The sequence below is a fragment of the Lagopus muta genome, chromosome 6, assembly GCF_023343835.1.
Source record: "Lagopus muta isolate bLagMut1 chromosome 6, bLagMut1 primary, whole genome shotgun sequence".
In the NCBI taxonomy this organism is placed as follows: domain Eukaryota; kingdom Metazoa; phylum Chordata; class Aves; order Galliformes; family Phasianidae; genus Lagopus; species Lagopus muta.
This window is the reverse complement of record NC_064438.1, coordinates 27315435-27342000: the sequence shown is the minus strand read 5'-3', so window position 1 is coordinate 27342000 and position 26566 is coordinate 27315435. Positions and strand designations below refer to the sequence as shown.

At 42.8% G+C, this 26566-nt stretch overlaps 1 protein-coding gene across 2 annotated transcripts in view; it reads right to left on the bottom strand.

Moving 5' to 3' along the window:
* LOC125695411 (deubiquitinase DESI2-like) overlaps positions 1-25103 on the bottom strand; it is a 56173-nt gene extending 31070 nt beyond the window's left edge. The window contains exon 1 of one of the 2 annotated variants that reach the window (XM_048949791.1): positions 23717-25103. In XM_048949791.1, coding sequence (XP_048805748.1) covers positions 23717-23755 — 39 coding nt within the window. In that variant the 5' untranslated portion in view covers positions 23756-25103. Of the gene's footprint in view, positions 1-9180; positions 9211-23716 lie in introns of those variants that run through there. The other variant, XM_048949792.1, reaches the window with a different exon arrangement.
* Positions 25104-26566: the final 1463 nt, after the last annotated feature.

Here is a 26566-nt window from a genome sequence, read left to right as displayed (position 1 = left end):
AAAGACCATATTAGCTGACTCATGCAAAACCACAGGGAGATTAATAACCTACAGTCCAGCTTACCTCAGGGCCTCTGAAGTGTGAGTGCAGACTGTAGAATTATTAGGCAAGTCATGGCCAACCTAGAGCCAGCAGCATGGCCTCAGGGCTCTGTGCTTCACCTTTCCATTCAACAGCTTTCCTCAAGAGCTGGCACATTCAAGAGGCTGCCCAACTGTGGCTCTTTACCACCTCTGTCCAGAAGCTAGTCCTGTCTTGACAGGCAGTAGTACAGAAGGAAAAGTGACATTTAGTGTATCCTTTGAAAATGTGGTTTCCAGTCTATGTATCAAGTTTGCTTAGACCCAAATATTTGCCTTTGTTGGGAAAACCAGGCCATAGGTAACATGCACCCTGAGCTCTCCATAGAGCAGCTAATTGTCAGACATCTGCAGCTTGGCTCTGAGGTGCTCAAATGCACAGTGATTCTCTCTGCTCTGGCAGATTTGTAGCAGGAATTTGAACGTCAGCCTGTCACATCCAAGATGAACACCATAATCATTAACTATAGCTTCTCCACCAATGTGATGTATGTGCACGTAAACAGGTCCATCAGGAGAGAAAGAGATCCATGCCACCATATAAACAGGCAGTTAAGGATTCTCTGCCAGAGGCTCTCACCCTACTCAGGTACCTGAATTTCTCTCCTTTAGTGGCCAAGTATTCATACAACACTGATTCTTCTGCTCTGTCCTGTTCTCCCTAAGGCTGCTTCTGCCTAGCCAGAACACATATACTTGTGTTGGAATGCCAACTGCCCATGTCTGACCAAGTAGGGCAGATTTTCTTGAATCTTCTTTTCTTATACACTCTCCATCCATTAGTAATTCAAGAATGAACTACTGTTCAGCAGGATCCAGTTCATGGGTACAGCCATCAGAGCCTCTTGGAGCCCTTCTGCACAAACAATGATTCTTTCAGTTATTCTGACACTTACCTAGACAGCCAAATCATCCAAATATACTCAATCTTCATTTCATATCAACAGCCTTTCTTATTTACAAGACTACCATCATTTCTGCATTATAGCTTACTCCATTAATAATTTCACCAAGGACAACATGTATCTCCTAGATACAAAAAGCAGTGACATCTGCTCTCTTTACACTAAGAAAGTAGTTAAAGCAACTTCTGACTTCTGCTAAGTTCTTATATGGATAACTACTCAGAGAAGGTTAAGGTAACAAGGTCCTTGTAAATTACAGCCATCACAAAGGGACAAGAAGTCTCTTCATAATGTCACCAAAGAGCCAGGAACACCTCAGGCAGTGAAATAAGCAGACCTTTTGTTCCATTCCTTTCATAAAAAACAGAACAGCATACTACTTTCTACCTGTTTTGCAGAATCTCAAGGGAGGCAGCGGACAACTTCAAAGGAATCTGCTGGCTGGCAGGCTAGGATTTGTTAGACAAATGCTGACTTCTTCAGCAGTAAGGCGTTAATAAGAAAAGGTACATCAACTTTAAAGTAAAGAAAATTATTGTCCAAAAGAAAACTATCTTAGCTTCAAATAAGAGACCAAAGTGCGTTCATACCTCCATACACAAAACACCGAAGGACTGTATGGACAATCCCATAGGTAGAATGTCAAAAAAGGACATGAGATTCTCATTCTGCTGTAAGTCCGTGGACATTGACTTCACCTTGGAGTTCCTAATGGCAACAGCAGCACCTTACAGCCAGGAGTTACACCTACTGCCAGTGAACATGGATCCCCTTGGGCAATAAAGTAACCATTAAAAACAAACAAAACAAAACCAACAATACATTCTCTAGATCTCCTGCCCATACAAGTGCTGTGTAAGGCCATAAACCAAGTTCAGTGTTTACATGCCATACAGACCTGTAAATTCTCATTCTGACCTTCTCACCCACTTGCCAGGAGCAATTGTGCCCGTGAGTCAGCAGCAGCTGTCAGAAGACAGAGGTGTGGGCTGCTTGCACCCAAGGAAGCCATAATCCCTGCTGGCTTTGGTGGAACACTTTCAAAATATCTCACTACGCCCATGATAGAAATTGGCCGGATGCCATTAACATTAATTTGCTATTGAAAAAATCAATATTTATCTCTAAGCTTCTAAGAAGGGAATCTGTTCTCCAGCATGCATGGGGGAAACCCTTTAACTGTGCAAGCTGAGATTTTTCCTGGAGAGGTTCCAGGGGCCATGCCTAGCTGGCAGTGTTTCTAACCAGCTTAGCTTAGGAAAATACAGGGAAACACAGCCTTCCTCAGCAAGCCTTGTCCTTTTTTCCTATGCTGCTTTGTCCTGTCTTGGATAAAACTCTTCAAATACAGTGCCAGTTCTAAACTGTGCCTCATCTCTCTGCATTGTCTTTTCCTACGAGAGAAAGGATATGGGTACATTTGTGCCATAATCATAAAGCCTCTGTCTGCATCACAATTACTGAAGAAGTGCATTGCAGTGATGCTTCTATATTAAAATTTAAGGGACAAAGCGGAAGCCAAGGAACTCAGCCATAGCAGTGATGAAACGTCGCTGTGCCATGGGAATTCAAATACATCTGCCCCAAAAGGCCAATTCCCGCTGCTCTGAAGAGGACTATACAAGAGCAGAGCAAAGAACATTTCCTTACGAAGGTCACTGTCTGAAAAAATGGGTTGCCATGTAACCTAGTCTAATGTCACACTGGTTTTTGGAATACCTGTCTACTACAAAGTACAAAACTGATAGCAAAACAGCAAGCACAGAAGTGCAGATAGTGACTCCTCTATAACTCATGACCAAATGGCTTCCACACTGGGTAATTTTAGCACTACTTAGAATGACTGAAAACAACACTAGCCACTAATACTGTAGGAAGTCTGAGTAATCATTTCTAAATGGTGACACTCAGCTTTGGATGCTGACAAACAGCTTTGAGGATACTTTATCCCCCATATGAAGATGCAAGAGAGTGATTAATACATGCAGCATGCCATGATGGTTGGGAAAAAATTAAAAAGCTGTGGGAGTTTCTTAATGACTCTCATGCAATATGCTGTACTCTGGTCTGCTTGAGGGCTACAGGGGATTTATTTTTCTTCAAGGATTCCCACTGTCTTTATTTAATAAGCAGCACTGGATGTGTGGCTCTAATGCCATTTAATGGTGATCCATTATCAAAAGATGGGAATGGCAGATAGTTCCAGAGCTTAGCAACAAATATTCAGCATTTATTACTATGAAGACACTGTCTTGGGTGAAAATCATGTAATTTCAGGTTGAAATATGGCCATCTGCATGACTCTCCAGTGGGACAGCCTGTGTGATTGTTTCTCACAAGAGTCACACCCCCACCACAGGGACAGGCACAACCAGGCCACATGTGCAGCTTCTATGGAAAACACTAAACCTGTCTTCTCTCCTCCCTCCAAAAACCACAGCATTTGTGAGACCAGTGCTGAAATATCACTCAGGCTGCTTTAAGTAATTCCATCTACTGGGTATGGTAAAAATTTTAGACTAATGCTAAAACATAACTTCTATGCTAGTCCACTGTGCATATGCCTAGAAGAAAACCTGAAACGACCATGCAATTCAGCAGGCTGGTTTTTCCATGGACACACATCTCATAATACCTGTACATCTGAAACACAAATAGTGAGATCAAGGATTGAAGGGGAAAGGCAGGATGAGGAAACAGATCAGGAAGATCAAGGAGAATAGTTTACCTTATGTAATAAATTTCACCAGTAATATCCCACCTCACTCTCCCAGTTTTATTTCTCTATCAAAGTCCATTAGATACTACAATTGCATTTTGGCTTCTATTTATTTTAGTTAAAAGGGAAATGATTGAATATCTGTACCACAGCAGGCAAATGGTACCATCTGTCAGATTCCTCAGAGGTCTGCCAAAAAATTTTCCTGCATGCAGAGTAGACAGCTAATCTGAACTGTGGCCAGGCCAATACAGGAGAACAGGGTAAACACTGTAAATGCCTCATCTAGCTCACAACATCTTCTAGTATCAAAGACATCTGCTCTCAGATTAAACTCTCCCTACAATTTACTTCTTTCAAGAACAGTCTAGATGCTCAGATACCTATTACAGAAAAACCAAGGCCTTACTTTGTCTCAGCTGACAAGGATCCATAGCTCTCAAAAGCAAACTAACTCATTTCTAGGAGTGAAGCAGAACACTCCCATTTTGATTAGTACTAAAAATAAAAACCCGTGCAATAATAGGTCACTCAACTCAATAGACAAGTTCTGTGAGCGCTCAAAAATGCTGCCCTGACAGGCAGAGACCTGAGAAATTACCACTCTTTCTAAAGCAATCCACTGGCTCTATGCAATGTTCAGACAGTAAGGCAGGAGAACACAAGCAGAACTCCACGCAACTGGACCCCACCGAGATATAGACATAACTCTCACAAAAGATGAAGGAGATTGTGCAGCAGATGTGGATCTCATTTCTTTCACTAAATCTGTAAGTTAGTTATCTTGTAGACCAAAAGAAAAATGAAGATTTTTAATCCTATATGAGAAGGAAATATCTGGACACTGAAGGAATGAAAGTCACTGAAGTGACGAGTGGATAGATTTGAGACCATTCAGTTCCCACTCCATTTATCTGCCTTCTCCCGAGTTAGATAAATGCATATAAGAGGTAAACACATTTGTCAAACAAATAAGATCAGCAGCCCAGATACTGTATTTCATCTTATGGTAAACCTTTTTTTGCGCTATGAAATGTAAGCTTGGTATCATTTATATAATTCCTTTTACTGTTTTTTCCCTTCACACTTCAGAATATTCCTCAGCTTCTCTGCCAGTGAAAAAGATCCAAACAATTTTAAAAATGTAATTCATATAAAACTTCAGAGAGGGAACAAAGGTGTAACTGACTGGACACTACAACCAAAGGAATGTTTGAAATGCCTGTGCTGTGTCAATGGTTAGCTGCTCAGAGGCCAGCATCTTTCAGCAATGAAAATACACACAAAGCACTTTTCTCAACTTTCTCCCAGCTTGCTGCATCCTCAAAGGTATATTTGTACACTGTGAGCCATAAGTACACAGCTTGGTTTTCTATCCTTCAACAGCAGTAACTTCCAAGTAACCAAGCATGAAAACAGTGCTAGATGTATAAATACAGGCCACCAATGCATCTTCGTCTCTTAGCAAAAAAAAAAAAAAAAAAAGTGCAGTCATCTGTATTTCTAAATGTCTTGTATCCATGGTTGTTATCTCACTCCAACACTAATGCCAGTGGGGTTTGAGCAGTTGTGTTTGCAGGTATTTTCTTGGCTTTCCCTTCCAACTCAGTGTTAGCAAGGCACAGACTCTACATTTGTCAGATGAGATGGTCAAAGATAAAGGACAAGAGCAAGACCAGTTCAATGCTGAATCACTGTGTTGGTGCCAATTCTAAAGAAGAAATTCTCCCTCAGAGAAAAAGAATACCAACTACATTCAACAGAAAGGTGAGATGGAAAACAACATGCTTCACATCATAAGCAAGCATTGGGAAGATGTCTGAAGTAAACAGGAATCAGTACTGAGTTTTAAAGTTTTAATTCAGTATTGATCTTTAATACCATTGCTCAGAGGAGACTTCAGACAAGTTCTTTGGAGCACAGAATCATTCACCATCGTAACACTGAAGTTTCAGTTCAAATCCAGTCACGCAAAATATTTAGATAACATGAACCCATACATTAGGGGGTTAGAAAACTTCTAAATATGCAGAGCTCTTTTACTGATCCAAATCGCCTCACTCAAATTGCCTCAGTATGGGGGTTTTTTAACAGCAAATAAAGACATTGTCACTTACAGCTTTTAGACAGACCTGAAGAAGGTAAGGATAGCCTCTCCAGTAACATTTAGCTATTCCATCAATCCTTCCTTCGACACATCAGAAAAGCCTGTAGGGCCAAGCAATAGCAAAGCTGTAAAACAGAGAGCTTAAAACGGACATACTTATTGCAAAGAAACTAAATAAAATCTTTGCATCAGAACTTTCTTGTTTCCACTAAAATAAAACTGGTGATATCCCCCTGCCTGAACCTCCCACTTTTATTTTTTGCAGAAAGAGTAGGAAGAGTGAGGAAACCAGAAGAGGCTCTGTTTAAGGTTGACACAGATGAGTATACAATATGAACAGACAAAAATCAGCCCTGAAGAATTCCAGGGACAGAACAATGCACGTGCAAAGGTTTCAGACGAACTATAAAGACAGAAGAGTAAAACAAGGACACTAGTAATTATCGTGGGCACCCTCTCTACTGTAAAGCATCTTTGGAATCAAACACTAGAAGACAGCAACTGTAGTACCAATCTTTAAACTGAGGACAGGTTGAGAACCAGTGAACAACACATCTGTGAACTGGACATCTAGTCCAGATGAACTAACAGAAGCTATAATAAAGGATATAATTAACAGATCAATACAAATGATTGTTGGAGTAAGGGTCGACATAATTTCTGTAAGGGGAGTTCCATGAAATCCACTTTGCGATATTCTTTGGAAGTCAGTGAATATCAAGAAAGCAGTGATCTTACTGACATGGCTAACTGCCATTTCTAAAAAAAATGTTATGACATTCTTCATATAGCTAGTCAAGAGACAAAGGAATAGAATAGGATTCTGCAGGTGGCATGAAAAACAGAGATAGAAACTGACGAGTCACTGTCAGCTACAAGATCCATCAAAAGAAGCCAGTGGCAGACATTTCAGTGCAGGGTAGTTGGTAGGGGGGCTTTTCACAATAGGGAGCAGACCTGCCAACTTCCTAGTAAAGGAGGGTTTATGCATCTGCTCAAGAGAACCAAAAGGAAGAAAGAGCCATGGGTCATAAACTCTGAGTTAGCCAGAAATGTTATATGCTTGTTCTGCTCTGTCTCCAGCAATGGGAAGAACAACAGTCTTGGACTAGATGAACCCTTGTCCCGAGCCAGTTTGGCCATTCATGTGTTCGTGTGTTCTCTTCTGCGTAAAGAATAATGAAAACATTAAAAAAAAAAAAAAAAGAAAGAAAGAAAAGCAAACCTCTTGAAAGTGAGTTCTCATATTATAACAGTAATTTTAAAAAGGAACAAAATTTTATTTCCCAGAAGAGAGAGAAAGATGCAGTGGAGACCTATTTCAAACTCCTATCTGAAGATTCAGAGAAATGCTGGAAGAGAGTCTCTCGCTCTTTGATAGTTGGGATACAGTTTAAGCAATGGTTTTGAGATTACATGGTAATTGCCCAATTAGCTCTTGCATGCAAAAGGGATTCTCTTGCATTTATCCATATCCAGCAAGGCAGAAATCCAAAGCTTTCTGCTCACTGTGGATTTGCTCTTCCATTTCATTAGGATTAATTTCTCCACCACCCACACGATTCACTGAATCTCTTCCTCCCCTCCCTGCCCCTGTGCCACCTGTCAAAGTTATAAAGATGATTGGTGCTTCTTAAAAGCAGCACAGAGCATCTTTATCCACCTATTTACTGACAGATGCTCTCTCCCCTTCTTTGCTAGACTAGTTCTTTCCTAAAGCCTACAGTCTGTCAAACCATCCACAGAACATAGATGTGCATGCAGTATTTAAACACACCATCTCCAGTAACCCCAGTGTGTAATGCCACTGTATCCCAATCCCCCAAATCCTAGGTTGCTTTCTATTTTGACAAGTCTCAGATGAAACACAAAACCACTTTCAAATCTAGTAGCCATCAAATTAAAAGATAATCTGTATAAACTGGCCAGCATAATGACTTCAGGCTGACCCAAAGCAATTTTTTTTGCTTCTAAAGCAGAAGATGAGTTTGGGTAGATTAACATACATGCAAATCCTGTTGCCTAGCCATTGGGCAAAACTAGGACTGACTGTTTCTCCTCATCTCTTTCTATTTCAGACCAAGGCTTATACAGGGTCATGGGAAATAAGTGGGGCATTAATTCTTCTAGCTCTGGCTCATCTACCCCTGTATATTAAGTGACATCTTCTCAGAAAAGCCTCTTGAATTGTATTACCAGAGCTGTTCTGTAAGTTAATTGGTGTGGAAAGAGCCATCTTTGATCCTGTTGGTGTCAACAGTACAACATGAAGTCCTAGGAGTTTCCTTTCAAATTGGAATCACGATAGCAACACAGAGCCTGCAGTTTCATTTTAAGAAAAATGAGCTGTGGAAGAGTGCTTCTGACCCACTATCCTCTCCACTGCTGGAAACTATCTGAAATCCATCATCCAGGAAAGCACAGGAAAACTGGGAAGCTTCAATAAAATGCTTAGCACGGAGACATTTGTCATAATCCTTAAAAAGAAATCAGAGTACTTTCAGCAGCCACAGCTGGACAAAAGGAAGAACAGTCTCACAAACATAACGCTGAATCAAATCCCAAGAGACAGCACAACGACGAGACACCGAAGCATTAGACAAGCCATTCTCTCTGCATGCTAGCTCCTCAGTTGTGGGATGAGGATAACAGCTTTTTCCTTCTCCAGGGAAGCACTGGGAAGTACAGTAGAGAAGACAGAAAGGACCATATGCCAGGGTTGAAAAGACTACACAGATCTCCTGGGCACCCTCCTATTACAGCACCTGCAACAGCAGCACAACGCAGATACTGAAAACTGCTTTAAACTGGAAAGTATCGGCAGCAACCCCAGAGCACAGAACTGCTCACAAGGAACTAATGTATTCTAGCAAGACAGTGTACATGGCCCTCTGCTCTACATTATTTTCTTACTCACTCACTGCACATCTACAACAATACCAGTGTGTTGCAATATGCACATCTGCAATTTGCACACCATCATTTCAGATTGCCTGTGCTTTCCTAGCATAATTAAATGAATAGCAAATTGAATGACATCTTCCCCTCCTCCTTACTTTGCTCTCCCATTCCTTCTGTACATGCTAAAGCAAAACACTCCCTCTGATTCAGATTTCAGCCTGTCACAAAGCCAGCAGCATTCTCCTAGGAAGCCTGGCGCTAATGACAGAAACAGCAGCTGCCTCTAAACACTTCATCTGCCCTAAGCAATCAAAGGCCAGTAAAAGCAAAGGCCAGGAGCAGGTGCATGGGCTGATCGATAAAAAACATCCCCAGGTAGGAGGCAAGAACAGGGGAGATCATCCCATACACATAAAAGTCAGAGGCAGCCAGTGAGGTGGCAAGAGCTGGGCTGGAAGCCCACTCACCATGGGCATGGGTCAGGCAGATCCCATCAGCAGGCCCCCAGCTCACCTCCCAGAAACCCTGCTGCTGGTTGCCCTTCCTTCAACCCAGGCCAAGCAGTTACATCTCAGATTCCAAGCAGCTGTTTGCGTTTAACTCCTTTGGCATCCCACAGTCATATCTACCCACCCCAACAGGAGCACTCTTTCCCTTCCCACAGGTGAGGCAAACCAAAGCAAAGAGATTTAAGCACCTTGCTGTGAGTATGATGGGGGGAGGGGGTAGGGGGGAGAGGGGAGAGGGTGTTGAGTGTGATGAAACTAGGACTATAGTTTTGGTCTTTCTCAAAAATCCAGTGCTTTAGTCAAAATGAAGGTTTGTCTGTTCTCGGCTAGGGTCCAAGGACATGCTTCGTTGGCAGCATTACACAATCTATTTAGAGGTTTTGATTCCCACATGTTCAAAGCACTTGTACTTTTCACAAAAACACAGTGGTGTCATTGAACATGATGTTATGTTTGAACTGAAGAAAGAAAAAAAACATCTCTCCCCTTCTATTATTATACACAAATTCAAGTTTGTCTGCTATCATGATATCTTAGGATAGAATGAAATATGAGTAAAGTCAACCCTAGCTATGCTAATCAGTGACAATCCATCATTGATTCACTGAGAAAAAAAAGCATCCTGTGAGATTCACCATCGCTTATTTCACTCTGCATAAAGGCATCCTGGGAAAGACAGAAGGATGGAAGAGAATTGGAAGCCCTAGCAAAGCTTAGCATTAATTGTACCACAGTGGAAGAAAAGAGCACGCTAAGTCACATGCATGATCCTGTTTTAATGGTTCATTCACTTGCATACCTAAGAATTCACACAGTAAGGTTTTAAATGGAGGCAGGAAAGCATAACATTGCTTTTGCTTGTCAGCTCAAGCAACTTATTAGAAAAATGCTCTTGCTATTGAGAGATTTCCGATTACCCAGAACACTTTTGAAAAGAGCTCAGATGCCTGATGTTTAGTGAGAACTACCACTGTGTCTAGCAACAGCTGCAGACTCCAAGGTATTTAGTAAAGGCATCCTGTGCCACACTGCTCTGTATCTTTCTTTTTGTTTGGGTGACCCTCGCACTATGACATTATTCAAAACGCTTTTTCTGCAGACAGGAGGAAGGAAACAAATTTACTCCTTATAAAAACCGTCCAATGGATAAATGAAAAGGAGTTGGGATTTTGATTTCTTTCCAGATCCGTGTCAATGTACGTAAGCACAAGTAAAACTGAAATACAGTGCTGGCACCGTTCCCTTCCTACTAGGATAGTTCCAGCTAGAAGGATTTGGAAGTCAGGTTCTCATATCTGAATACTCCCAACATTCAAAAACAACCTACACGTTGACACAAGCTGAGTGACTTCTTTCATGGCCGCTCTTTGGTCTGTCTCTGTTAAGCCCCCCACAACTAGCCTACTACCTGAACACAAACTGCAGGTGCCTCACACAAGCTCACATGTCTCACTGTTCCTCGAGCAGTAGTAAACTGCATCTCACAGACAGGTATCTAGTTGAATCCACAGGATCTAAATGTTATTTAGGTGCCTTTCCAAGGAGATTTTTACTCATAAAGGACAACAATATCTACACTGCAGTAGCATTACATTCCAAACACACCCAGTGGTATAGCACCAGTACTGCAGGATCCATGATGCAAGCTTAACTTTCTGTTCTGTTTTCCCTGTTCCTACACATATTGCCCCTATTTCTGGGCATACAGAATGTTTCTAGGAGTACTAGGTCATCAAATGTGGGGCTCAGACGAGATTACCATTACTTCTGGGTGTTTTTGTCTGTCCTCAAGTACTTAAGCTCTTTGAGAGAACAATATCACAAATAATGAGCAGTAGGGCACTGAAACCTTACTGACTTGACTGATAAAACAGTTCTACATGCCTCATGAGCAGTTCAGATGCTTGACATAAGGGATATTGCGATGATTAATAATTAACTGTCTGGAGACACAGAGCTCAAGGACAGATGCCTCCCATCTGCAAGCTCTGCAAGCTGAGGCTGCATTTTGAAGAAGGAGGGTGGGGAGCTGGTAGGGAGAGAAGGTGACAAGGTTGGCACGCCCCTAGTAAGTCAGCAGCCTTTTCCAGACACTTTGCTTTTCGTCTCCTAGCACACAGAAGGTATTATTCTGCTCTTCTCAAGGTAATTTCACTACGCCAGTCACTGGGGGATCAGAGCAGAACGATCTCAGCCAATTCCTAGTGACAACTCTGCTAAATGAGATGCATCCTTAGAAGCTACCTTCATGTATTTAATAGGCTTTAACATCAGCTTTAATGAGACACCTCTGAGACCTCTGGAGAGGTAACAGACAGCTGGAAACATGCTTCAAAGTCCTGTGAGTGTGAGAAGTAAAATCCCAGTTCAGATGCACCAAGTACAGGATTTTTAAGTACCTGATATGTTAGAGAATATTAATTTGTTCTTCACATAAACTTTAAAAATTTCCATTTGCATATTTGTTTGATCCAGCAAGAGCTTTAACTGTATCAAAATTATCCAAAACAACAGCTGCAACAGGAACTGAGCTGCATATCTCAAAGTAATTACACACTACAAAGGGAATCCTTGGAGCATTTCAATAACGTGCCATGTAGCAAACAGCACTTAAGGCCGCAGATGGATGCATTGGCTTCCTAGAATAACTTCACTGTGGCAAAGGATTTTGAAGAGGTCAGTTTTATTGCCACTTTTATCTTGCTCCTTACTGTCCTCCCAGAAAGAGGGTGAATTTTAAAGGATGCTGAAAAGTTCAAATTCTGATTGGTTACCATTAGACTGAAGAAATACTCTGAGGGACTGAAGTACAAGCATCTCCCTCACATCCTCCTTTTCTCTTGCCTTCTGATTCAACACCCAGAAGAAACGGCCCCTCTCATTAGCTGTGCCTGGATACAAGGGACAGAAGAAAAATCACTTAGAAGTGCTGCAAGGCTGGAAGAACTAATCCAGTTAACAAGGTGTGGGACAGATGACTTTTTGTCCTCCCTTTCCCACCAAGGAGCATCCTTCCTGCTTGCCTGGCTCTGTCAAGGCCTCTGGCTACCATGGCCTCTGTCTCCTGCCAGCAGCACACTATCCAAGGGAAGAGCCAAAACTGTCCACAGACAGAAAAAGAAGCAAAATTTGCATGGGTTCATATGGTTTGCATTTGTTCATCCTCCAGAAAGCTTTTGCTCTGGAGAAGCCACCTTTCACTTATGAAGCTTAAGGAAAAAAAAATAACATGTTGTAGTACTTTTCTTTTAGTCCCAAGATTTGAGCTTGAAATGGAATGATTCAGTTTGCCTCTCTTTGATCTGTTTCTATTTGGCTCACACCAGAATTATTCTGTTCTGTTTTAGTTTGGTACAAAACATTCCTCAAACATTTGACCTCAGTATCCACACAGTAGCAAGCCCATGAAGCACAGTGCTTCAGCAGCAGGAAGTGGAGTTGGTCCATGCAACATTCCAACATCTCCAAAGAAAGATAGCCAGCTGCCTTGGATAACAAGCAGCCATAAAAATTAGAGTGAACAAAGGCACAGCAAATGACACTGCAATCAAGAACAATGAGCACTAGAACTGTGGACAGATCAGCCAAAGCCAGTGGGAGGATTTCAGCTCAGAACATGCACTTTTTGCTCCGGCCTCTGCAGATTCTAAAACATCCAACACTGCCTTCCCACCTTTCAATAATGCCATCATCACAGGGTAGTTTAAGACGATGCATTAGCCTGCCCATCCTTAATGCTAGGATAGACTCAGAAGAGAGGCTGCATTATCTTTCAGGTTGCATAGTCAACTAAGGAATCAGGGCAAACAAAGACTGGCTTCTACCTGAAAATGTCTTAAGAGGAAACAAAGCAATAGGAGTACAGTTGGCCTCTATTTACAAGGAATAGCAAGTGCTTTCTGTTTGTACCCAGTAACAATGAGTACAAGCACTAGTTCAGGAGGACACGGACCAAATTCCAAATCTCCTTAGCCTGGTAGAAGGGATTCAGAAGGAAGCAACTTGGCCATACTCTCATGGTGTGTCTGCAGTCAAGACTTCTCAGCACTTCATGGTAAAGTAGTTCCCTTTCACATGAAGCAAAGGAAAGATCCCTTCTTATATAAAATACACATTCACTAGACCAGAGAACAAGTATGAATAATGCCACAGCATGGTTCCAGCCTAGACGCCCTCCTGGAGCAGCTAGCTCCCACTGGAATCATCCACTCTTCACTAAAGGAATATTTCAAACAAATATTATGTGTTTTGACACAACAGGCCCAGAATGACCAGATCCTGAGCGTCCTGCTGTCTGCTTCTGTGGCAGACCTGCATGAAGGGACAGTTTGACTCCCTCAGGGACTTTAACCAGGTCTCTGTCACTCTAGATGAATCAGCATGCTAGATGGTAGTAGTCAAATGCAGAAATACCACTGATTCTCCCCCAGCACACATCTAACAGTTGTGTCAGAACCTCTCAACATATCATGCTTCAGAATACTCCAAACATGTCTACAAGGTTGATAGTTGTGGAACAGGATCCATGAGAGAAGAGACCTGGACCTTCATAGAGGGGAAACCGGACATCAAGTTGATATCCTGAGCTGGCCTCCAATGCCTGTGCTTAGGCAGGTAAACGGAGCCCTTCATTTTTCATGTAAATGCTTTACTAAGAAAGCATCTCACCTACAGCCCAGAATTCATTCAACTAGAATTGTGCTGAGGTTCTACAAACCACCAAGAGTATATATTAATGATAGAGAGAATGACATCTCACACTAATCCCCCATGCTTAACCTCTTGATCTTCTCTTTCTGCTATATCCAACATTCATCAGGCAAATCCAGAGCTGGGAGAAGACGAATATATAGCAAACATAAGGTCGTCTGCTTCAAGTAGCCTCAAAAAGAGTAGGACACACAGGTAGGCCAAGAACAGATGTCTAGAAATACTCAAGGTTTCCTGCATCATGCACCTAGGGAAAGCTAACCTATAGAAAAGGCCACCTATAACTCACCGTTGAGGTCCTCAGGCACTCTAACCCCCAGGCAGCAATCAGTACCCTAGGAACCTTTTCTTACATTAACATACAGTATAAATCACTAGTAGAAGATATTGAGGAGTTCGCTGTTGATTTAAGTAAGACTAGAGGTGAAGCACAGTAACAGATCCAGGGCTGAAGTTTAAACAAAGCATGTCACCAACAGAGCTTTCATGGTCCCAGTTCCTCCATCTCCCAGATATGTGAACCCATCAGCATCCACTTGGCAGATGACCTATGTGTTGACCCACATGATGAAGGCACTTACTAAACAGGCTGAAATGCTCTCAGCGTTTTCTAGCATCCAGCAATCCCTTATGTAAATAAGCATCCCTGCCTAACAAAAATCAATTGCAGACAAAAGCATTTCTCTTCCCCTTATCACTGCTTTTTCATACACCTTAATATTCAATGCTGAAAAAATTATTTACTGATTAAGACGAATTTTCCATTCTTAGGACGTAACCTCATATTTTGCCCTGACAAATCTCACTGATTATTAGATAAAGCTCTGAAGCAATGGGACGTTTTCACTCCTCTAGACCATTCACTCTCAAGAACATCCATTGCTTACAAAGAATGACATCAAATTTCCTCCCTCCATCCCACTAAAGAATTTGAGTCAGCTTGTGAAAGCAGTCAACAGACTTGTGAGTTTTGCTTTTCTTAGTTCCCAGCAGAAATATAGATCTAACATACTGATTGATTTCCGCCTCCCCTCCCCAGTTTCAGCTACATCATCTTGGCATAACAACAGGAGCAAGAGAAATCAAAATAAAGAATCAAATAAGCACAACCCAAGTCAATAAAGTGGCTTGAAGTCTTAGAACACCCATATAGATTCAGTCCATCTCACTAATGCACAAGTATATATCTAGCTGCCCACCACCACCACCCTTCAAAACAGATCTGACAGCTGTTCCAACTTAGTGGCTCTGTTTCTGCCACTGGTGCTCAGCTCTTTGCAGCAGAAGCCCCCTCTGCATGTATAATTGATCCCCAGGGGCTGTCCCAATGGGAAGCTAGATGGCCAGCTGAGCCCTGGCACCAGAGTGCCTCAAACCTCAAAACAGAAGAAGCACATGAGGCAGAAAGGTCTGCTTTGCAACAGACAGAGCAGGTCTTTTCAGTTAAGAATGACAGTCTCCAGCACCGTCAACCCATCAACTTTTAACAATACTATGATTTCTTTAAAAATTAAAAATATATATCTGAGGGACATTAACAACTTGACAGTGTAGACAGCCAGAGGCTAAACCTTGCTGCCAGAAGTGTTGTGTTCTAACAGGAGCCTGCCTTAACGTTTGGTGAAAACACAAAAAGCAGCAGAGAAAATTCACTAGTCACCAGCTTTCACAGTTTCACAAAAGCAAGCAATCATTTTTCTCAGAATGGCCCAGAATCATGCTCAGAGACAGGTTAGCAGATTGTGACATTGCCCATAGATGAGGCTAAAGAACAAGTCGCAGCAGCAAAAAAAATTTTGTATCTCCAAGTTACAACTGACCTTACACCTGAAATCCTGTCCATAAGCAAGCCAAATCCTTCCTCTTCAGGAACCTGAAATGACTTTAGAGATACTAAGTCAGATTGGAATCTGCAGGATCTGCATTAACAGCACTGTCATGGGAGCCAGCCTTACAAGAAGACCTGTGAGGTTTTGCTCCAGAAGAACTCATGCATTTTTCATACTGTGTTACCCTTTCCTAAGCTCACTGTTCTCATCAAGGTTTCTTATATTTGCCAATGCTGAAGTAAAGGAGAGAGTGTTGTACAGCAGTTTTCCCTAGTGCATATAGAACTAACAGAAGTGAGAATTCTCACATTATCCTCGTTGAACCAATTCAAGTCAGTTCATGGGGCAACAGATTCAATGAGCTGCTGATGGGGTGAATGCTGTAGCTGGAGTCAGCTTAAGGACTGCAGTGCTAGAGAAACTCCACAACAACATGGACAGGCAGACAGCCTGTCACCCTGACAACATCAAAACAGGCTGTTCAGATAGCATCTTCAGGCTGTTGCTAAGACAACAAAACCCTGTTTATTATGCATAAATGGGCACACTTCATCACTGGACTTATTAACTCAGGCCATGCCACTTACTCTGCAGCTTCTGAATTGCTTTAGATCAGATGTTGCATTGAGTCCTTCTTCTTGAACTGCTGAACTCAGCTGCAGATCAGTGTGTAAGCTGCTGCATCTTTTCATCTGCCAATTAACTTCCTCTCTCCAAAGATGCAAGAGAGAATGGATGTCTAGTTCCACGTCATCATTTTCCTCACATGCCTGAATCAAGCACTGACTACATCGGTGATCTGCACCATCGGACTGCCTTCCTTCTCCTTTTCCCATGCTCAGGCAGAGCAAGGCAGAAATCCCAGTCTGTGCCTGGCCTGCCTGCGGTCAGCCTGTCATCACTCTAATCGAATTGATGCAGTCTGGTAGAAAAGCAGAACAAAGCCTTATTTTTCCCCCACTGCCAGACTACTCAGCTAGAGCTTTGACTTATTTGAAGATTTGAATGTACTGCCAGCAGATTTGCCATAACACCAAATTTATGCACTTCTGAAGCCAGACACTTGCACCAAGTTGCATCCAAGAGAGGTGAAGTAGTCTCCCACACCTTGGGCTAAGGATTCTGCTCACATCTAGTTAGAGCAACTCTCTACTATCTGCCTTCCCTCACCCACAGTGTTGATCTAACCAGTCTCTGGTTTCTAACGAAGAGTCTTCCCAGAGATTTTGCTGGGCCCATAACAAGTATCTCAGTATGATTATTGCCATTACAGATTTTTGCAGGGGATAATTCACCTGACTTACTGTGAACCCAAGACCTATTATGCAGCACAAGCACAGTTCAACAGTCTAAACCCAGTCCCATAAAGGAGCTAGCACAAAAGGCCAATGAAAGCCCCAGGAAGAAAAGGAAAACAAGCATCTGAGGTGCACCTTGTCCTCCCCTCCCAATGCTGCTAGTGGCAAGTTCAATTACTTGAAGAAACAAAAACAGTTTAGCATTTACGTAGGGCATATTACAGCACTGTGGGGAAACCTACTGCTAGACACCAGACAACTGTTATCTCACCATTCTGTCTTGTTACACAGCATGCTGTATGTGATATGATTTGAAGACAGAAGATCAAGGCTCTGTATAAATGAAGTCAGCAATAAAATCCCAAGACCATAACTTTTCCTTCATCATTCAGAAATTTAAAAGATTTACCTTTAAACTTACTCCATAAGAAGCCTGTGAAGAAGATAAGACAACACAGAGCTTCCTAAGCCAGAGCTTATTCGTGGAAGAAGGAATTTCTATGAGCTTTGAGAGTGGTCACAGAATAAATAAGGATATCGTACCCCTACCAAGCTTTTCTAAGAATACGGCAAACTTCAGTGAACAATGTGTTTCTGAGAATGGAAGTGATTCAGATTTGGCAAACGGTTTTGGCCAGAGATGATTGGCAAACATTTTTTAAGAGTCAAAACATTTCATTTAGTGTGTTTTAAGAAGTGGAGGTTTTGTTTCAGAACAACTTTTTTGATATATTTGGAGTTGCCAGAATTTAATTAAAATCTCCTAGAGGCAATATTTAGCATTCCGTTCTGTTTGATAAATTAACTGGCCAACGTATGAAAGAGAAAAGAGAAAGGAAAGATCCCACTGACTCTATATCACTTTATCTTTCGAGACCACAAGTTGCTGTATTAACTCAGAGCATCTCTTTAGCTCATCGTATCAAGAAACACTACAGCTATCAAGCTATGTGATGAAAAAAATCCATTTTCCATTTGCTTTCTTAGAAATAGTCAGGTGAGGCTGTATTTCTCTACACAGCTGCTCACAAACAACTAGCGAATAGTGCAAGAAGCAGGGCCACCACCCACAAGAGGATTTCTCTCCCTTCTGACTAAGTGAGCTAAAAAGCATCACAGACCTCTACTTACAGTAATCACAAATGTGTTGACATTTATCTGAGGAATGAGACTTAGTCTTTCCTCCAAACAGAGAGATAATAAAATGTTCTGTGATGTAGTCAGTGCTTAAAACATTCACACCACAGAGTGAAGTGTTCTGCTTGCAATCATGCTGCTGCTTCTAAAATAGATTCAAAGACTCCTTGAGTACTGAAGCTAGAAATACAAGGAGCCTCTAATTCCTTTCATCCCAAAGCAGGTAACTGTAGTGGCCAGAGTCTCACACACTCGTGCAGAAAAACAAAAAGCAATGCTAGGATAGCAAGATTGCGTTGTTTTTTAATCGTATACACAGGTCACTACCTCCAAATCAGATGCAAGCAGTACATGTTAAAGAAAAATGCTTTTCAGCTGCAAAGAACAAGCAGCAAAGGAGCTCCCATCTCCTGTTCTCTCATACTGTTCTGTATGAGAGAAAGTAGCTTAAAGCACTAAAGCATTCTGCATTTGCAGAGTGGCCATACAGACCCTCTAGCTTTAAGCCTTTCCTCACAGATCACTGGCCTGTCCTCTCTTTTCAGAGCACATAAATTATACAAAATCCAACTCTCACGCTATCTCAGCGTCTGCTGTAGAACACCACCACATGCAGCCTTCCCCACCACAAGCTGCTTGTTTGAGAATCCCCTCCCTACCTCCCTCCTGGAATTAAGAGAGCCAAACTGCTTCCTCTTCCTGATACAGCCCCATCCTGCCAAGCCTTGCTCCCTAGGAAAGCTGAAAGGCATTTATAAGGTCAGAAATAAGCAACCTCTTCAACGCTTTTCTACTCACCTGATCTGCTCACAGGCTGTGATCAATTTCTGATCAGCTTCTGCTGGGAGATCAGAAGCTGACTGGCTATACAGAGCATGGTCCATGTTCCCCAGTGGTACAGCTAGAACTACTTCACTTCTTCCGAGGAGAATGATAGACTATTACTACCTACTTATGTAGGTACTACCTACTACCTACTGCTGAAACGTTGCAATACCACTAATAGAGAAAGGTCAGTCTAGGTCAGCCCCCCACCTTCTGCCCCCATCATTCTCTCTGTAGTGAAGGCACCCACTTGCAAAGCCTCTGCCTTGACACACACACACTCCCTGGCAATAGGACAGGGTACAAGAAGTACAGGCTAGGACTTGTACCCAAGTAACTGTACTGTCACTATCTAGCATTACAACTCATTCACCTGTATTCACACAGAGTGAGGAGCTATTTTGGTACCTCCACAGTGTTTCCTCAGCCCTCACTTTGCAGATAGGATATCAGTCCATTTAGCTAATACTAAGAGCCCACTCTACTGTCACAGTGAACGGAATGTAATTTTCCCTTGGCTAAGGAGAATTCCTTGACTTCAGCAAGGCTATTGACACTGTTTCCCACAACATCCTCATAGATAAACTTAGGAAGTGTGGAACAAATGAGAGGACAGCGAGATATCTGACTAGCAGAGCTCAGAGGGTTGTGATCAGCAGCCAGTCTAGCTGGAGGCCTGTAGCTAGCAATGTTCTCAAGGGGGAACACTGGGTCCAGTCTTACATAACATCTTCAACAGTGACCTGGATGAAGGGATAGACTGCACTCTCAGCAAGTTTGCTGATACTACAAAGCTGGGAAGTTTGGCTGACACACCAGACAGGCTGGACAGTTGGGCAGAGGGAAACCTTGTGAGGCTTAACAAGAGGAAGTTCTACACCTGGGAAGGAATAATTGCATTCATCAGTTAGGGACTGACCTGATAGAAAGGAGCTCTGCAGAGAAGGACCTAGGTGTCCTGATGGATAATGGGCTGACCGTGAGCCGAAAATATGCACTTTGGCCAAGAAGGCCAGTGGTATCCTGAGGTCTTTCTGTCAGGGCTACTTAGCTGGTCCATTCAGTGGTGTGATAGAGAAATCAAAATGACAACACTGTCACCCATTGATCAGTGAAGCAAGAGAAACCCCATTTACTCTTCTGCAGGGCTGCTCTTTGCTAACAGCCATCAGCCCTTCTGATAGCAAATGATGTATAGGATATAAAGGACTAGAAGACTTTGGGAAGGCCATTATAAATCATTACATTTTTTGGTACTTCTCTAAAGTCAGAAGTCACAAGAAGAAATCTCAGAGCTACTGTGCCTACTATAACCTGAATGCTATTTACCTAAGAATGATAAGCAATGTCAATGGGATAAAAGTGGGACAAGGAAGAGAAAAAGACTCATCCTTCTCATCCAAACAATTGCTACATCAACACTGCCAATTGACCAGGGCTTTTTCTCTGCAAAACAGCTCAGGGTCTCATTTTCACTGGCATAAAGCATAAGCAAAAATGCCAGCAGATCAAAGAGAAAGCTTTGTGTGTTATCAGCTGCAGAGACAGTGGAAACTCAGAACAACTATACCTGCAATAAAAGAAGGACAGCAGTGATATAAATACATTTTCTTTAAATTTGGTAGCATGACTGTGCTGTGCAGTAAGTTGAAAACATCACAAGAGCCCCCAGCTTGAACCTCTGCCAAATGGATTATTTTTTGTTGAACATGTTTAGCTAGTGTGCTTTAAGATTTAAACCCAGGCAATATCTGCAGTCATTCTTGTGTCTGATTTAAAGAAGTGACATTTATTAATATTACAATGATTTAGTCAACTATTTCAAAGTAAGACGGAAAAAAAAGGGTGAGATTCTTGTTGAAGGAAATCAGTCCTGTGATCCAAGTATGATAACCTACAATAAATAGCTTATTAGGGGGAGTTGGAGGGAAGGAAGCTGCAAGTTATCAAGAGAAAATTGATGATTTATACTTCCAAAGGTAAAGTGATAAGGGACTGATCAGAGCAAACTGCCACAGATCTTACAGACCCAATTATTTCCGGTAGGTTTCCAAACAGCTGCTGGCCTATGTTAAGTCCATGTGAGAGATGGATTCTAACTGGGAAAGAGATCTATCCATGACCAAACCCCTGATCTGTATTATTCTGCATTCACACGCACACTTAAATTAGACTTCAGCATCCTGTATACTCTTTAAAATACTCCTGCAAAGTTCTCCCTTCCTCTCTTTTTGCAAGCATGTACAGGTGCGTAGAAGTTCTTTAGCAACATATAAATAAGATATAATCACCCTGGACGCTGGGAGATTAAGAAATTGCTTTTGGTATAGATATTCTGAACACTTGGAATGCCCAGTGATTTTTGCTCAGTTCTTTGATGCTGAAGAAAACAAGTCTAATAAATAGATTTACCTGCTTCAGTAATTTCTGCAAAGCACCTTATTAAGTACAAGGTTTTGCTGTTGTTTTTTCTTTCCCCTCTCTCTCAAGCCTAGTACTATCCAATGGGTAAAAGGATAAATGGCTATAATCTTTGAATACATGAGACTACACAGAGTGAGTATTTCATGGCTGCACAAAGCCCATAATTGAACTTCTGCCCTAAGGGTAAGCTTTCCTGCAGTGTAAGTGCTTCCAGATGCCATGCAGGGGTCATGATGCTTGTCAGGAAAGCGGAGCTTTACATCCAGTTAATTGTTACCCCAGCTGTCTTTTTTTCTTCAAGACTAGTTTTCCAACAGCCATTCAAACAAATGTGCTCATTTCCCAGTTCCCCCGCAATTCCCCACCACAATGTAACAAAGTGCAGATTTTGCATGGCTACATTCCAAACTCCATGGTGTTAAAATCATAGCAGCAATAGAAAAGCATGTAGCCTCAATAATCATGATGCAGAATTTGAACTGGAGGTGACTCAGTGGTAGTCAAACAGATGCAACATGAAAATAGAATGGTCCCTATGTACAGAGTATTAACTTGTGCTTAACCCTATGGAGTTAGTACTGACACATGAAGGTTTTTGTGGCTTACCAGGAAGTAAAAGTCATTGAGAATTAAACTGATGATCTCAATTCAGTTCACTGTGCCTGGGTTTCCATCTCAGAACACAGTGACCATAAATAGCAAGTTTCCTCTTCCCCAGCTTCCTAAGGGCTTCATCTTAAGTGTCAGTGTCATTAAAAAACAAACGCAAAGACAAAGCTTGTCCAGCATTCACATTTTTTCAGCTCAGTAGAAAAATATCACTGGTTTGGAACAGCTCAATAGTGGCTGAGAAACTTTAGACCACAGCCTGCAGCAGAACAAAGTAAAAAAAAAAAAAAGGAAGATAGTGCGTAAACAGAAGAGCAACACAACCCCTTTACCTTCTTCAAATTATTAGCTAGGAACTCTTTGACATTTGCAATATTGACCTCTGATTACCAAGAACTTGCCACCAGATGCTTGGGTTACCAGCCCTTGCTTGAAGAACAGCTTGGGAAAGTTCACAGTTTAAGCTGCCAAGCATCTGTAGAATAGAATCATAGACCATTAAGCATTCAAAACCAAAGTCTTAAGGAAAGACTTTACACCAACTTGCTCAATTTTGCCTATAGTAGCTCTGGTAGAGGCAGCTTCAAGTTATTCTAGTTGTGCTTTTCAGACTGTCTTTCACAGACACAATCCTACCCAAACAGTCCTTACCACACCCTCCTTCCATGAGGAAATAACTCAGCTTTTCTAGCCAACAAAAGACTACTTAATTTTTGCAATAAAAAGATGCTTGGCATTTACCAGAGCCTACTCTTTGCTCTTTGGTGGCTACTCTCTGGAAAAGTATTTATTGTCTTTCAGCTCACTAACAAATGCAGGGAGGAAGTAAATCACTATCAAAACATTCCTCATCCAAACATGCTTATCCTAAGCCTGTGCTAAGTCAGAGAGAAAAACAGGTTGAGCCAAGCCATCTTCTCTTTAGGTCTTTGTGCCAAGGATAGGATTCAGATTTTCTGATTTTTCAGCACAGGTAGTTTCCAATTACAATCTATACAAGAAGAGAGCAAGAGAATCAACTTGCTACACTATGAACTTCCAAAAAATATTTCCGAGGAGCATGTCCCTATGCTCCTCCCTATGCTGAAACTTCACCAGTTCTTTTTTTTTTTACTCCTTCTGCTGCAATTAACCTTCAGAGACTATGATTAACTATGATCTCATGCATAAGGGATTGATTCAGATTACTATTAACCTGGAAACAACATCCCTAATACAATTCCACAGATGTTTCTCATCCCTGGATGACATCCCAACCCTCTTTCCACAGCCTGGTAGTGCTCGATCTCTCAAAATTAAATGACAAGTGGCTCCTGCAAAGAGAGAGAGGTGATCATATGTCCTTCCTTAACTGGGACACTGGAAATTAAAAAGTCCTCCCCTCACCCACTACTGCTCCTAAAAAATTCTGCAGAAAATCCAGTACAGTTTTACTTGTAGTTTGGCACAATATGCTAAACATTTCAAAGAAAAATGCCATGGTCAGCATCATCTCTGACAGCCAGAACATGACATGCCTAGATGAAGAGATTGCTGGAGGAGGGTGGATATCATCCTCCCTGAGAAACTGTGCTGGGCTCCTCTTCATACAATGTCTGCCTCCAAGCATAAGCTCCCACCCAGCCCCACTGTTCCCCATAATCAAAACAGTTTGGTACTCACCATATCATACACATTCAGAATCACTGGTTCATTGGCCATTGTTGATTGCCGCGGAGGCTGGATTTAAACCTTTCAATCCCTGCCAGATGTGTGTTGCTGCCCCTAGGGTATCCTTTTACCCCGAGACAGACAGAGGGAAATGCCTCATCCTACAGCCTCCAAAGGAAGGAGAATGAAGGGAGGAGAAATGCTTACGGTCAGTAGGTGGGGGGTAAAGTTGGTTGTAGGGAGGTAGGAAGGTTTGGGCTTGTTTTGCTGGCTCTATAGGGTTGCTTTTACCCTTCCACAGCGTGACAGATCCCAGATTTCTTTCTAACTCAGTAGCACACCTTGGAGTCCATAGACTTGTGTAACCAAGCAGCAGTCAAGCTCGTAAATCCCAATCTACAGAAGACAGCCTCCGAGCCCGGAGATAAGCCTTCTTCTACCGCCGTGGGCAGCACCGTGACTGGGGGGGGAGCCTCGGCGTCCTCGGCAGAGCAGCGCGCTGCTACAACGCGGCTGTAGAACGCAACGAGCGGCGGCTGCGAGGCACGGAGCCGGGCGCACCGGTCCGCTGGGAGCTGTCCGCGGTGCTGGGGCTCGGCCCGCGCTCAGGCGCTCCGGAGCGGGCTCTCCGTCCCCGGCAGGACGCGGAGAAGCGACGGTGCCACAGTGGCTCCAGCGCGCGGTTCGGCGGTGGGACGAAAAAGAGGAAGGGGCTGGCTGCCCCCAGGACAGAGTGGGGATGGTATAGCCGCCATCCTGCCCGCAGCCGGGCGGGCAGACCCGGCCTCGGCGCCGAAGTTAACAGGCAGTTCTCTGAAGGAGGTAGCGAGGGATCAGCGGCTCCAGAGAGAAGAGGATGCCGAGCGGGCGACGCTTCCCGGCACGGTGCGGTTCCGGGCGCTTCCCAGTGCTCTGCTGCCCGCCAGGGCGAGTCCTTATTTCGGGATCAGCTCGTCCCGGGCCGGGCAGCCCTTGCTGACTGACAGCCGGGGAGACCTACCCCTTCCTCTGCTGGCTGGATGCATCTCTGCGCGGCACACGGTGGGAGGGCGGGGAAGGGATGAAGCGACCGGGCACGGCGAGTAGTTTCACTTCTGTTAGTGGCAAGGTCTGGAGTTTCTTCTGTCCTGGAGCTACTTCACACTCGTGTTAGATCTGGGCAGTCCTGCAACATCTTTCCAGCAAATGCTTTCCTCTGATCAGGATGCAAGAGTCAATTATAAAATCCACTGCGGTAATTTCATCTTCCCTTTGCTCCTCCTCTCCCTCTAAAGGGAGAGAGGGGTCTGTGATAGTGCTGGGAAGGGGTGTAGTAGATGGAGAAATGGGCTCCCGCATGCAGAGATACAAGGTGGTGTGCAAACTGGCATGATGACCTTAAATGTTCAGACACCGCAGACTTTCTGGAGCAGCTCAAAAAAAAAAAAAAAAAAAAAAAAAAAAAAAAAAGCAGAGATGACCTCATCTGCGTTGGAGGCGTATCTGAGGCTTTCTGCCAGCTCTCAGCCAACCAGATCTGAATGAAAATTGCAGGGAGCCTGTTACATCAGCAAAGCCCAGCATGCCCCAGCCCATCCCGACACTGTCTTGAGTCACACGGGAACCATCCCGTCTGCGAGAAGGGCTCACTTCTCTTTGTCAGGAGCAGAAGGAAAAGACCATAGAGCTGCATTTTTGTAAACGACTTGTTACACAGTCTGCAAGAGGATTTGTGTTGGAGGCAGGCAAGCCTGAAAAGAGAGTGCATTCGCGTCCTGAATAGCTAACTGCCAGCTCCAGAGAGTCAGCCATGAAAATTATCCCCCAGCTGGTGCCAAAGGAGGGCAAAGTAGTTCTAGGTCTAACCATATACATTTGTATTTTGAAAGGGGAATACCACAGCTTGGTCTGAGCATGGTAGGGACTCCAGCACAGCAATTTCACCCAGGCTGGTTATTCCATGAGTGGGCTAAGCAGTTTCAGACACACGATGCTGGGGCTAGCACCCCAGTTCTCCAACCCATCACCCCCCAGTTACCCTGTTTAGGCACCTTTAACCATCTGGTTGTAGAAGTCTGAGGCTTGCAGGAACAGTTTGTGCAGGTGGGAGTGGGTGCCTCCTACTCCCTTACAGCTCAACGTCCAGATATTGCTTAGAGGACAGACTGAACCCCAGGCATCATTCTAAAGACTGCTAAGCAATAAAAGGCTCCCACTGAAAGGAGCTAAGCTCCTTCACTTGTGCCATCACTTGTAAAGCAAACCTCCTACTGAATCCCACAGGGCTCCTGCTAAACTGTCAAAGATATCCTGAGATTGTTACTTTTGGCTCTCTCTGCTGTTCTGGCAATGATGTTTTAAAAATACGAGAGAGAGAGAAAGAGAATAGCTGATATAAGATCAGCTGATGTAATTGGAAAAGATGAGCAGCACACAATCTCTTTCCACATTTGTCCACTTGCTTACTTGCTAAATTAACTCTAGTGTCTGCAGTACCCAAAGTTCACTAAAAATAAATGAAGAGACTTAACCAGGCCCATATTCCAGTGACAGACACCTGTAAATATTTAGTAGTTCAGAACGTGACAGACAGTTCTATCCTAAAAACATTTCTAAAATAATCACCTATAGAGGAAAAAAAAAAAAAAAAAAAAAAAAAAAAGACCAGAAACCCACTTACAATTTTAGAGACAGAAGAAGAAAAAAAAAAAAAAAAAAGTTTAAGAGCTTGATTTTAAATTCAGGTGATCAAAACCAGTCTAAATATGCTTTTGTTATTTAAAGGACTTCTGCTATAGGAGAGAGAGTAAATGTCACTCACACAAGAAGACCAAGACTCACTCCACCTAACTTGAAATATAACTGCAAGAGCAATATCATGAA